The following is a 12727-nucleotide window of genomic DNA, read 5'->3' as shown; positions in this document are numbered from 1 at the left end:
TTTATGAAGTTTCTTACTATTTACAATGTTCTTTCTTTTCTTCCTCTCTCTCCCCCTCCCTCCTTCCTTTCATTAATCCCATCCTGGCCTTTGTGCTCTTGTCATTTTACTTCTACATATGTTAACCCAATAATACATTATTATTTTTACTAGAATTTTAACTATACAATGAAATTGACTCTTTGATACATTTAACATTTCTATCTCCCCCCCAAAACTCCTGTTACTATGCCTTTATGTCACACCTTTTTCTCATTCCAACTCCTGGTAATCACTAATCTCTTCTTTGTTACTATAATTTTTTTTTTAATGTCATAAAATAGAGTCATAGTATACAACTTGTTCCTATGGGTTTTATCTAACTTGTGTGTACAAATAATTTGATCCTTTTGCTGAGTAGTATACCACTGTATGGATGTACCACAGTTTATCTGTTGACTTATTAAAAGGACATTTGAGTTGTTTCCAGTTTTGAGTGGTTATCAATAGAGCTGTTACAGATATTTGTGTACAAGTTTTATATGGACATAAATTTTCATTTCTCTTGGGTAAACACCTAGGAGTGATACTGCTGGATCATATGGTAAGTAATGCTTGATTTCAAAAGAAACCATCAAGCCTTTTTGCAGAGGGGCTGTACAGTTTTGCTCTCCAACCAGCAACATGTAAAAGTTCCAGTTGCTCACGTCCTCACCATTGCTTTATGTTATCAGTGTTTTTTATTTTAGCCATTCAAACACATGTGTAGTATTATCTCATCCTGGCTTTAATTTACATTTCAAAAAGACTAGTGATACTGAACATCTTTGTCCTTATTTGATATCTGTATATCTTGTTTTAATTGAAATAACTGAAGATTTTACTTGTTTTTAATTGGATTGTTTTCTTTCCAGAGTTTTGAGAATTCTTTATATATTTTGAATATAGTCCTTTGTTAGATAATGTGATTTGCAGACATTTTTTTCCTATTCTATAACGTGTTTTCTTGTTGTAAGTTTTTTTGCTGAGTTGTTTTTAGTTTTGATAAAGTCCAATTTATCAGTTTTTTTTTTCTTTTATACATCATGGGTTTGATTTCGTATTTAAACACTCTTTACATAAGCCTAAGTCACAAGGTTTTCTCCTAGGTTTTCTTCTAAATATTTCATAGTTGTTTTTTCTTTAGGTCTATGATAATTTTGAGTTAATTTTTGTATAAATATTATATTTGGGCTGAGGTTCATCTTGCCTGGAGAATCCCATGGACAGAGGAGCATGGTGGGCTACAGTCCACTGGATCGCAAAGAGTTGGACGCGACTGAGCGACTTCACTTTTCACTTTCACTTTCATTTGTTTTGCCTATGGCAAATGGTGTTTTAGTACCATGTGTTGGACAACTAGCCTTCCTGCACTAAATTGCTTTTGCACCTTTGTCAAAAAATTTGCATGGATTCATTTCTAGAGTCTGTATTCTGTTGTGTTGATAGTGAATGTTTCTGTCTTCACCAGTGTTGCACAATACTGGAGCTTGATAGTAAGAAGCTCTTTGCCCTTCCATATGAATCTTTAGAATCAGATTTTATCTGTGAGAAATCCTGGCATTTTTGATAGGCATTAGGGTAAATCTTTATATAAATTCGGGAGTGGGGGACAGTTGACATTTTTACGGTGTTGAATCTTTCAATCCATGACTGTATGTCTTCATTTATTTAGGTCTTCTTTGATTTCTTTCATCAACATTCTGTAGTTTTCAGCATCATGTACGTGATTTATTCTATTTATACTTAAGCATTTTAGTTTTTTATTGTAAATGATACTGTTTTTTAACCTTCGGTTTCAGTTTGTACAATACTGGTTTACAGAAATATGATTTTTTTTTTCAGTGTGCCTGCATGCATGTGTGTGCATGCATGCATGTGCATGCTGACCTTGTATCCTAAGACCTTGCTGAATTCACTTACTAGTTGTAGGAGTATTTTTTTAAGATTGATAGAAGCAGCAGCATGGATACAGACAGGTCTTCTAGCTTCAGATTCAGTCTTTTTCCCCTAAACCAAGTTTTTGTTGCTATCAGTTCAAAACATTTAGTACCTATATTAAGAGTATGATTCCTTATTGCTTTCTTCCTTAGTAACTTGAATTAAAAAAGTAGAAATTACTCTGTATCACACTAACAATTTTAATAATTTGTAGGACTGTGATAAACTTTTACTAGATTCTAATTAATATTTTGTTACAAGATTATATATATATATACACACACACAGATGTGTAAATAAACAGGATAAAATAGACTAGAAAATGTTATGAGAAAAGGTCTCAAATTTAGGTTAGGAAGAAGTATTTTTCTTTTCCATTAATATCTTATCTCTCCTTTATCACTATTAAATAATTCTTTTCTTCTTCCAGTTTACCTAATCTAGTTTTGTTTTGCCTTTTAGTTATTTCAAGTACCATTGGAAGAGGAAGGACAACGAGGTGGGCCTATCCTTGCACCAGAAGAAATTAAGACGATTTTTGGTAGCATTCCAGATATCTTTGATGTGCACACTAAGATAAAGGTAAATTTGTATATGTTAGTGTGGTAGTAATTCTTTTTAGATTATGTATATTTCCTGTGATTTTTCATGTACTTCTAGTTAGCTAAATAAATTTTGTATTTAAAACTTTTTAATCCCTCATATATTCCTTTGAATCACTTGCCTCTTTGCTCTAGCACCTTATTAATGTTTCTTTCCTGCTGCCTGTGTTTTTACTTTGATTAATTTGAAAATAAAGAATTTAGACCTTATAAAGTCTTTTCTATTAAGATAATGTGTTTGCTAATACTATTTTTCTTGTTTTTCTACTGCTATTCATCTTGGGTTGTATGTTTTTGTTTGGTTTGTTTAAAAAATGGAAGTTGGAAAGGGTTAGAGGTCATTTCATTCATTCCTCTCTCTCTCTCTATGTATATAGTCAGATGAATGCCAAAACTGTGAAAGACAATGCTGTCTACTTTTATTATAATAATTTTCCTTTGTTGAAGGGTCCCTGGATTCCAGGTATCAATCTCTCATAGTAAAGTAATCTAGGGAAAGATTTAGATGAACTCTTAAAAGTAATTTAGCTTTATTTCCTCTTCATATATGATGCCTGAGCACAACTGATCAGTTTTCTTCTCAGAACAACCCATTTTGATGTTTATTACAGCTTTGTGGCAGTATCATAGCCAGTGAGGTTTATTTGAGGCACAATATTAATGCTAATTTATCTTTCCCCTAATGTTTACTCCATGTTACAATAAAATGATCAGTCTGAGTTACAGAATGTTTTCAAACAAATACATTAACTTTTGATTTTAGTGCATGTTGTAGACAAAAATATGAAAGATATGTAAGTTAATAAAAATACAGTTTATTGAATGCTTATATTTTGTATTTTTTCAAAATCCTTGACCATATTTCACCTATGTCTAGATTTACAAGTAAGTTTGAAGGAGTCTTTCTTTTCTTAAAAGGTTAAAAAGCTATGGAATCTCAGGCTAGTTTATCCCTATTTCCAAGTAGGATTCTGAATATTTGAAGAGTAAAGTCTTCTTGGAATGGTCTTTTTTTTTTTCCTCATGAGAAACATTGAGAGGTATAAAGATAGAGTAGAATGGCAAGCAGATTTTCATCTTGGTGTTTTGCTGCTAATTTGTAGATCACTTGGTGTCAGTCACTTAGCCATTCTGGGCATGCAAATTTCCATCTAATATAAAATGTTATAAACTTTTTATGTGTACAGATCATAATCTCAGTTTGGCAAATTTTGTTCTCTGATTCACTGGACCTTCTTTTGTTGTTAATTTTTTTTACTGAATAAATGGTTATTTAAATTCTATATTGCTTTACAATTTTGAAAAGTTTTGTATCATGATTTCATATAATCCCGTAATAACCCTGTTTGCCCTCACTATCGCTATATTGCCCTTCTCACTTCTGTCTCCCCAAGGGTAACCATTAGTTTGTACTCTATATCTGTGTCTGCTTTTATGTTTCCTTCACTAGTGAGTCACTGGAGCTTTGAAAATGATTGTTACCCTTTAGTTTTCTAATGTGTAACCCAATTTTTTAAGCTTCTTCTACAAACCTGGATTACCAATATTTCAAGTAGTAGTTGTTTATTAGCTAATTTCAGGTTTGTCATGCATTTATTTATTTTTTTTTTTCATGCATTTAAAATATTAAAGCCTATGGTTTTTTCCCTACCACGAAACCAATATGTGCTGTCAAACATTTATTTATAAAATAAAGGAGAAAAGGAAAAAGTAGAAAATACCTATAATTCTGTAACCCAAATACTCCCAAAATTATGCTATATTTTCTTTGTCTTTTTTTTGCATAGTATTTTTTTCTTTTTTTCCTTTTAAATGTAGTCTGCCCTTTATCAGGTACTGCCACATCCACTGAACATTACCAAGAAGTTGATACTATAATTGTCTACATTTTACAGATGTGAAACTGCTATGTACAGAGATTGAATAATTTTTCTAAAGTCAATCATCTAATAAATGCTGGGCATTGACTGACTTTGAACCCTTTTTTGTCTAACGTCAAAGTCTGTTCTCCTAAACCCTATGAAGTTTTCTTGCTCCCAACCCCCTTTTTTTATGAGATAAACTTAACATGTTACATTGTGTTAGTTTTAGGTATACAACAATAATGGATTCATATGAGTATGTATTGCAAAATGATCACCACAATAAGTTTAGTTAAGATCTACCACCACACATAGTTTGTTTTCTTCTTTATGTTGAGAACTTTTTAGCTCCACTTTCTTGGCAACTTTCAGATACACAAATAGCATTGTTAACTATAGTCACCATACTCTACATTACATCTTCAGGCTGGAGTAAGTAAAATAACTGGAAATTTGCCTTTTGACCACCTTTACCCATTTTACCCACCCTCCTTCCCCGTCTCTGGCAACTGCCAGTCTGTATCTATGAGATTTTTGTGTTTGTTTTTTTGTGGGATTTTTTTAGATTCCACATGTAAGTAAGGTCATATAGTACTTATCTTTCTCTGACTTATCTCATTTATCATAATACCCTCAAGGACTATACATGTTATTACAGAAGGCATAATGGCTTTTTCATGGCTAAATAGTATTTCATTATATATACCACATTTTCTTTATCCATTCATTAATTCATGGACGTTTAGGTTCTTTCCACGTCCTGATTTACTAATGCTATATTGCTTCTTGATTATCATGCTGTAGATATATTCTTTTAGTATGTAAATGAGTAAATCATGTAAATATGGCTTAAACTTGTACAGTTCTTCATATCATAATGGTATGGTATTCGTAAGAAGCACTGGTATTTGTATTTTATAACATTGCATAGTGGTTACAAATTTGGACTGTGGAATAAAGTAGATTTGGGTTCAAAGTAAGTTAACTTTAACTGCTTCAGTTTTCTTCTCTGTAAAATGGGGATAGTAGTGTCTGAATCATGAATGGTTGTTTTGTGAAGGATTAAAATCATTTTTTACCCACTGTGTTTACAAGCACTCTGGCAGTTAGATTTGTTTCACTAGATATTTGCTGAATATTGGCCATGCTACTTTTTAAATGTCCAAATCAGGACTGGAAGTTAAATTTATTTTGTCATCTTAGATATCATGTGTACACCTTTAGCCTCATTCTTCATTTGTCTGCAACTTATAGCATGCTAATAGTTAGCTTAAGATGAGAATGTCTGAGATTATTATCAGCATCTTTTTCTGTGTGTGAATTTTTCCTTTTCAGTGCTAATCAGCGTTGGTTCTTGATGTGCAAAACCTGCTTTTGTATGGAACTATGAAGAAACAAAACAGAAAGAGGAGTTGAGGGAGGACCTTTTCTTTTTATGTTTATGCTTTGTTATTTGTTAATTTAGTGTTAAGTCTCAGGGTACCTTGAACTTGTTTCAGGAACAGGTTTGTATTGGGGAATCTGCTGATTTGGTGTCTTGTGCAGTGAGCTAAGTAAAAGAGAAACCCATTTTGTGTAAATGTAGATGATAATGGTATAGAAGAAATCTTAGCAAGGAAGAAAAGAAAGAAAGAGCTTAACTTTCTTAGTCCAATCTGTTTACAACTTCCTCTACTTTTTAAATAGGCTTTGGGAGCTCTATGCTCAGTGTCTTAGAACTATAGAGTTTTCCTTTCTTACTGCCAGGAGGTAATGTTGGGAGCATCCTATGGAGAATTGTGTATGGACAAGGAGGAGACATGTCCCAGGGTCTGTACTAAACCGAGTCAAGCATATTCCCACAGAAACATTGTAAGAAATGATGGCACTATGACTAATACTCTTGGGGGCTCACCTGCCCACCTGAGTCCCCATTTCTAATGGCGATAGCTGTGCTATAGGTCTAGTAGATGACATGGAATCTGGAGTCAGACCAGCATGAGTGTGAATACTGGTTCACAACTGTGTGATTTGGGGCAAGTTGGAAATGGCAACCCACTCCAGTACTCTTGCCTGGAAAATCCCACGGACTGCGGAGCCTGGTAGGCTACAGTCCATGGGGTCGCAAAGAGTTGGACACGACTGAGTGACTTCACTTCACTTCAATCTCTCTAAGCCTTAGTTTCTTTATTACTTAGTCTCTGAAGAGGTGGCAAGAATACACAGAAGAACTGTACAAAAAAGATCTTCATGACCCAGATAATCACGATGGTGTGATCACTCATCTAGAGCCAGACATCCTGGAATGTGAAGTCAAGTGGGCCTTAGAAAGCGTCACTACGAACAAAGCTAGTGGAGGTGATGGAATTCCAGATGAGCTGTTTCAAATCCTGAAAGATGATGCCGTGAAAGTACTGCACTCAGTATGCCAGCAAATTTGGAAAACTCAGCAGTGGCCACAGGACTGGAAATGGTCAGTTTTCATTCCAATCCCAGAGAAAGGCAATGCCAAAGAATGCTCAAACTACCGCACAGTTGCACTCGCTCACATCCTAGTAAAGTAATGCTCAAAATTCTCCAAGCCAGGCTTCAGCAATACGTGAACCGTGAACTTCCTGATGTTCCAGCTGGTTTTAGAAAAGGCAGAGAAACAAGAGATCAAATTGCCAACATCTGCTGGGTCATGGGAAAAGCAAGAGAGTTCCAGAAAAACATCTATTTCTGCTTTATTGACTATGCTAAAGCCTTTGACTCTGTGGATCACAATAAACTGTGGAAAATTGTGAAAGAGATGGGAATACCAGACCACTTGACCTGCCTCTTGAGAAACATGTGTGCAGGTCAGGAAGCAACGGTTAGAACTGGACATGGAACAACAGACTGGTTCCAAATAGGAAAAGGAGTACATCAAGGCTGTATATTGTCACCCTGCTTATTTAACTTATATGCAGAGTACATCATGAGAAACGCTGGACTGGAAGAAACACAAGCAGGAATCAAGATTGCCGGGAGAAATATCAATAACCTCAGATATGCAGATGACACCACCCTTATGGCAGAAAGTGAAGAGAAACTCAAAAGCCTCTTGATGAAAGTGAAAGTGGAGAGTGGAAAAGTTGGCTTAAAGCTCAACATTCAGAAAACGAAGATCATGGCATCCGGTCCCACCACTTCATGGGAAATAGATGGGGAAACAGTGGACACAGTGTCAGACATTATTTTTTTGGGCTCCAAAATCACTGCAGATGGTGACTGCAGCCATGAATTAAAAGACGCTTACTCCTTGGAAGGAAAGTTATGTCCAACCTAGATAGCATATTCAAAAGCAGAGACATTACTTTGCCAACAAAGGTCTGTCTAATCAAGGCTTGGTTTTTCCAATGATCATGTATGGATGTGAGAGTTGGACTGTGAAGAAGGCTTAGCGCCAAAGAATTGATGCTTTTGAACTGGAGAGTCCCTTGGACTGCAAGGAGATCCAACCAGTCCATTCTGAAGGAGATCAGCCCTGGGTGTTCTTTGGAAGGAATGATGCTAAAGCTGAAACTCCAGCATTTTGGCCACCTCATGCGAAGAGTTGACTCGTTGGAAAAGACTCTGATGCTGGGAGGGATTGGGGGCAAGAGGAGAAGGGGACGCCAGAGGATGAGATGGCTGGATGGCATCACTGACTCGATGGACGTGAGTCTGAGTGAACTCTGGGAGTTGGTGATGGACAGGGAGGCCTGGCGTGCTGCGATTCATGGGGTCGCAAAGAGTCAGACATGACTGAGCGACTGAACTGAACTGAACTGAGCCGGCCAAGTGATTAGGTCAGAGATCTTTATTTAATCAACAGGCTTAAGGATTTAAAGGTTAACCAGAAACAGACTTTTTCAGGTGGCCTAGAGATTATTTTGCTTTCTGATTGCAATGGTCTCATATAACTATATACCACCATCCTGTAATTGTTTACACTTTAAAAATGTACCACTAGATTTTATTTGCGGAGCTATAAGTTTTTTCTCTTTTACAGCACAGTTTTCCAAATATCTCCCATATTTATATTAAACACATAGGAAAAGATAGTTAATAGTAACTTACTGAGCACTACTGTCTGTTAGGGTTTCTTCTAAGTGCTATACAAATATTAGCTAATTTAATCCTTTATGAGATAGGAGTCATTTATATACTTATTTTCAGAATAAAAAATTGAGGCACTTATAGGTTAAGTAGTTTGCCCAAGGGCACAACACTTAACAGGCTCTAGAGCCAGTATTTAAAACAGACTAGTCAGTGCTAGAATTCACTGCATTATATTGTTTCAAGATTATTCTTATGTATAATCCTTTTATTCTTTTGTTTCTTTCAAGTGCAGTTTTAAATAATTAAATCTTAATTCTTGAATCTGTAGGCTGTTTAATTATTCTTGGTTTGAGTTTACCTTGCGCTACTGAAAGTAAATTTTTTCCCTTTTGACTTTTCTGAATCTGCAGAGTATAGGATGTGAAGTGAAGTGAAGTGAAAGTCACTCAGTTGTGTCTGACTCTTTGCGACCCCATGGGCTCGACAGTCCATGGAATTCTCCAGGCCAGAATACTGGAGTGGGTAGCCTTTCCCTTCTCCAGGGGATCTTCCCAACCCAGGTATCTAACCCAGGTTTCCCGCACCGCAGGCAGATTTTTTACCAGTTGAGCCACAAGGGAAGCCCAGAGTATAGGATAGTTCTGAAATTATTTGGTTTCAGGATCCCTTTTCATTCTTAAAAAATGATTGAGGAACTTGTGTTTGCTGCTGCTGCTAAGTCGCTTCAGTCGTGTCCGACTCTGTGCGACCCCGTAGATGGCAGCCCACCAGGCTCCCCCGTCCCTGGGATTCTCCAGGCAAGAACACTAGAGTGGGTTGCCATTTCCTTCTCCAATGCATGAAATTGAAAAGTGAAAGTGAAGTTGCTCAGTCGTGTCTGACTCCTAGCGACCCCATGGACAGCAGCCTACCAGGCTCCTCCATCCATGGGATTTTCCAGGCAAGAGTACTGGAGTGGGTTGCCATTGTTTATGTAGGTTTTATTTATTCATATTAATTGTTTTTGAAATTGAAACAGAAAGTTTAAAAATACTTTTAAAGATGCCTCAGTTTTTTAACAGTTTCATTGAAGTACATTTTACATCTTTAAACTCAATCTTTTTTAAAATATATGATTCAGTGATTTTGGTAAGTCACCAAATCATGCAGCCATCACCATATACATTTTAGAACATCTTCATCTTACCCACTAAGATCCTTCATGCCCATTCCTAGCCCTGGTCCAGGAAACCACTAATCTACTTTATGTCTTACAAATTTGCCTTTTCTAGACATTGCATATAAACATAAATATATAATAGGTAGTGTCTTATGTCTGGCTTCTTTAACTTAGTATATTTTTGAATTTCATCTATGATTTAGCACGTTAGTAGTTTGTTTCTTTGTGTGGCCAGGTAATAGTCCATTATAAGGATATGCTGTATTTCTTTATCCATTCACCAGTTGATAGAAATTTAGGTTGTTTCCAGTTTTTGGCAGTTATGGATCATGCTGATATGAACATTGCAGATCTTTGTTTGGGTGTGTTTTCATTCTCTTCCATAGATACTTACGAGTAGATTGCTGGGTTATATTGGCAGTCTTCATTTAAAAATTTTGAGAAACTATCAGGTTTTTACATCATTTTATATTCTGAATAGTAATGTATCAGCATTCAAATTTCTATCCATTCTTGCCGGTACTTATACGTTTTCTTTTATAACCATTCTAGGATATAAAATTATTTTATTTGCATTTCCCTAATAATTAATGATGTTGAGCATCTTTTCATCTGCTTCTTTTTCTTTTGTATATTATTCTTGTGAAATGTGTGCTTAGATCTGGCGCCCATTTTTTGGTTGTGTTGTGTGTTGTCTTACCAAGTTGTAAAGGTTCTCTGTAAATTCTTGGTACAAGTCTTTTATCAGCTATGTGTTTTGCAGATATTTCCTCCAAGCCTGTTGTTGCTTATTTCATTTTTTTAATGGTGACTTTTGAAGTACCAAAATTTTTAATTTTGATGAAGTCCGGTTTATCCATTTTTTAAAATGTAATGTGCTTTTGCTGTTATATCTTAAGAAATTTTTGCCTAACCCAAGATTTTGAAGATTTTCTCCTGTGTTTTCTTCTAGAAGGTGTATTGTTTTAGCTCTTACAGTTAGATCTATAACTTGAGTTCATTTTTGGTTAAGGTGAAGGTTTAAAGATCATCTTTTTGTATGTGGATATACAATATTAAGAAGAGGTGGCAAGAATACATAGAAGAACTATACAAAAGAGATCTTCATGATCCAGATAACCATGATGCTGTGATCACTCACCTAGAGCCAGACATCCTGGAATGCAAAGTCAGGTAGGCCTTAGGAAGCATCACTATGAACAAAGCTAGTGGAGGTGATAGAATTTTAGTTGAGATATTTCAAATCCTAAAAGATGATGCTGTGAAAGTGCTGCACTCAATATGCCAGCAAATTTGGAAAACTCAGCAGTGGCCACAGGACCAGTTTTCATTCCAGTCCCAAAGAAAGGCAGTGCCAAAGAGTGTTGAAACTACACACAATTGTACTCATCTCACATGCTAGCAAAGTAATGCTCAAAATTCTCCAAGCAAGGCTTCAGTGGTATGGGAACAGAGAACTTCCAGATGTTCAAGCTGGATTTAAAAAAGGCAGAGGAAGCAGAAATCAAATTGCCAACATCTGTTGGATCATCAAAAAAGCAGGAGAGTTCCAGAAAAACATCTACTTCTGCTTCATTGACTACGCTAAAGCCATTGACTACGCTAAAGCCTTTGACTATGAGGATCACAATAACCTGTGGACAATTCTGAAAGAGATGGGAATACCAGACCACCTGACCTGCCTCCTGAGAAATCTGTATGTAGGTCAAGAAGCAACAGTTAGAACCAGACATGGAACAGTGGACTGGTTCCAAATTGGGAAGAAGTATGTCAAGGCTATATTGTCACCCTGCTTATTTAACTTATATGCAGAGTACATCTTGAGAAATTCTGGGCTGGATGAAGCACAAGCTGGAATTAAGATTGCCAGGAGAAATATCAATAACCTCAGGTATGCAGATGACACTATCCTAATGGCAGAAAGCAAAGAGGAATGAAAGAGCTTCTTGATGAAAGTGAAATAGGAGAATGAAAAAGCTGGCTTAAAACTCAGCATTCAGAAAACTAAAATCATGGTATCCCGCCCCACCACTTATGGCAACTAGATGGGAAACAATGGAAACAGTGACAGACTTTATTTTCTTGGGCTCCAAAATCACTGCAGATGGGGATTGCAGCTATGAAATTAAAAGATACTTGCTCTTTAGAAGAAAAGCTATGACCAACCTAGACAGCATATTAAAAAGCAGAGACATTCCTTAGCCAACAAAGGTCCATCTAGTCAAAGCTATGTTTTTTCCATTAGTCATGTATGGATATAAGAGTTGGACTGTAAAGAAAGCTGAGCACCAAAAAATTGATGCTTTTGAACTGTGGTGTTGGAGAAGACTCTTAAGAGTCCCTTGGACTGAAAGGAGATCCAACCAGTCCATCCTAAAGGATACCAGTCCTGGGTGTTCATTGGAAGGACCGATGCTGAAGCTGAAACTCCAATACTTTGGCCACCTGATGTAAAGAACGAACTCATTTGAAAAGACCCTGATGCTGGGAAAGATTGAAGGCGGGAAAGGTAGAGGATGACAGAAGATGAGATGGTTTGGATGGCATCACCAACTCGATCGACATGAGTTTGAGCAAGCTTCAGGAATTGGTGGTGGACAGGGAGGCCTGGTATGCTACAGTCCGTGGGGTCACAAAGAGTTGGACACGACTGAGTGACTCAGCTGAACTGAACTGAACTCATGCAATTTTAAAAATATATGTTAATAATAATGACTCCTTATGTGGTAGTATAAATAACATGTTCTTTTTTAAAATAACTAATTTCCAAAACAGAAACAGTGATGTTGATTTGTTTTGCTGTTTTTTTTGTCTGGCTTAATAGAAAACTTGTTTCTCCTGTCTATTGCTTAATTCATTCTATTGCGGTATCACACATCTGTCACCTCCATATGACTCTGTTGTATCCTTATGAGAGAATCAAGGAGTCAAATAATGCCTTCATTACAAATAATATTGTAATGAAAATAGTTTAATCTTATGGATCCCACTAAAAATGTCTGTTGGGAGAGTGTCTGCATGTAACAGTTTCAGAACCTCTTGTATAAGTTTATTAATTTCTACTTTAAAGTCACTTTTAGAATTTCAGTTAGGGCATGTCA

The 12727-nt window shown here is 36.1% G+C and overlaps 1 protein-coding gene across 10 annotated transcripts in view; it reads left to right on the top strand.

The window, feature by feature from the left end:
* The window catches only part of ECT2 (epithelial cell transforming 2), a 58428-nt gene that overhangs the window by 21765 nt on the left and 23936 nt on the right, over positions 1–12727 (top strand). For all 10 annotated transcript variants that reach the window (XM_006077755.3, XM_006077754.3, XM_006077753.3 and 7 more), the window contains one exon: positions 2422–2541. In XM_006077755.3, the coding sequence (XP_006077817.1) occupies positions 2422–2541 (120 nt within the window). The remainder of the gene's footprint in view (positions 1–2421; positions 2542–12727) is intronic.

This window comes from Bubalus bubalis, chromosome 1 (assembly GCF_019923935.1).
Source record: "Bubalus bubalis isolate 160015118507 breed Murrah chromosome 1, NDDB_SH_1, whole genome shotgun sequence".
NCBI classification, from domain to species: Eukaryota; Metazoa; Chordata; class Mammalia; order Artiodactyla; family Bovidae; genus Bubalus; species Bubalus bubalis.
This window is presented reverse-complemented; position numbering and strand designations above follow the sequence as displayed.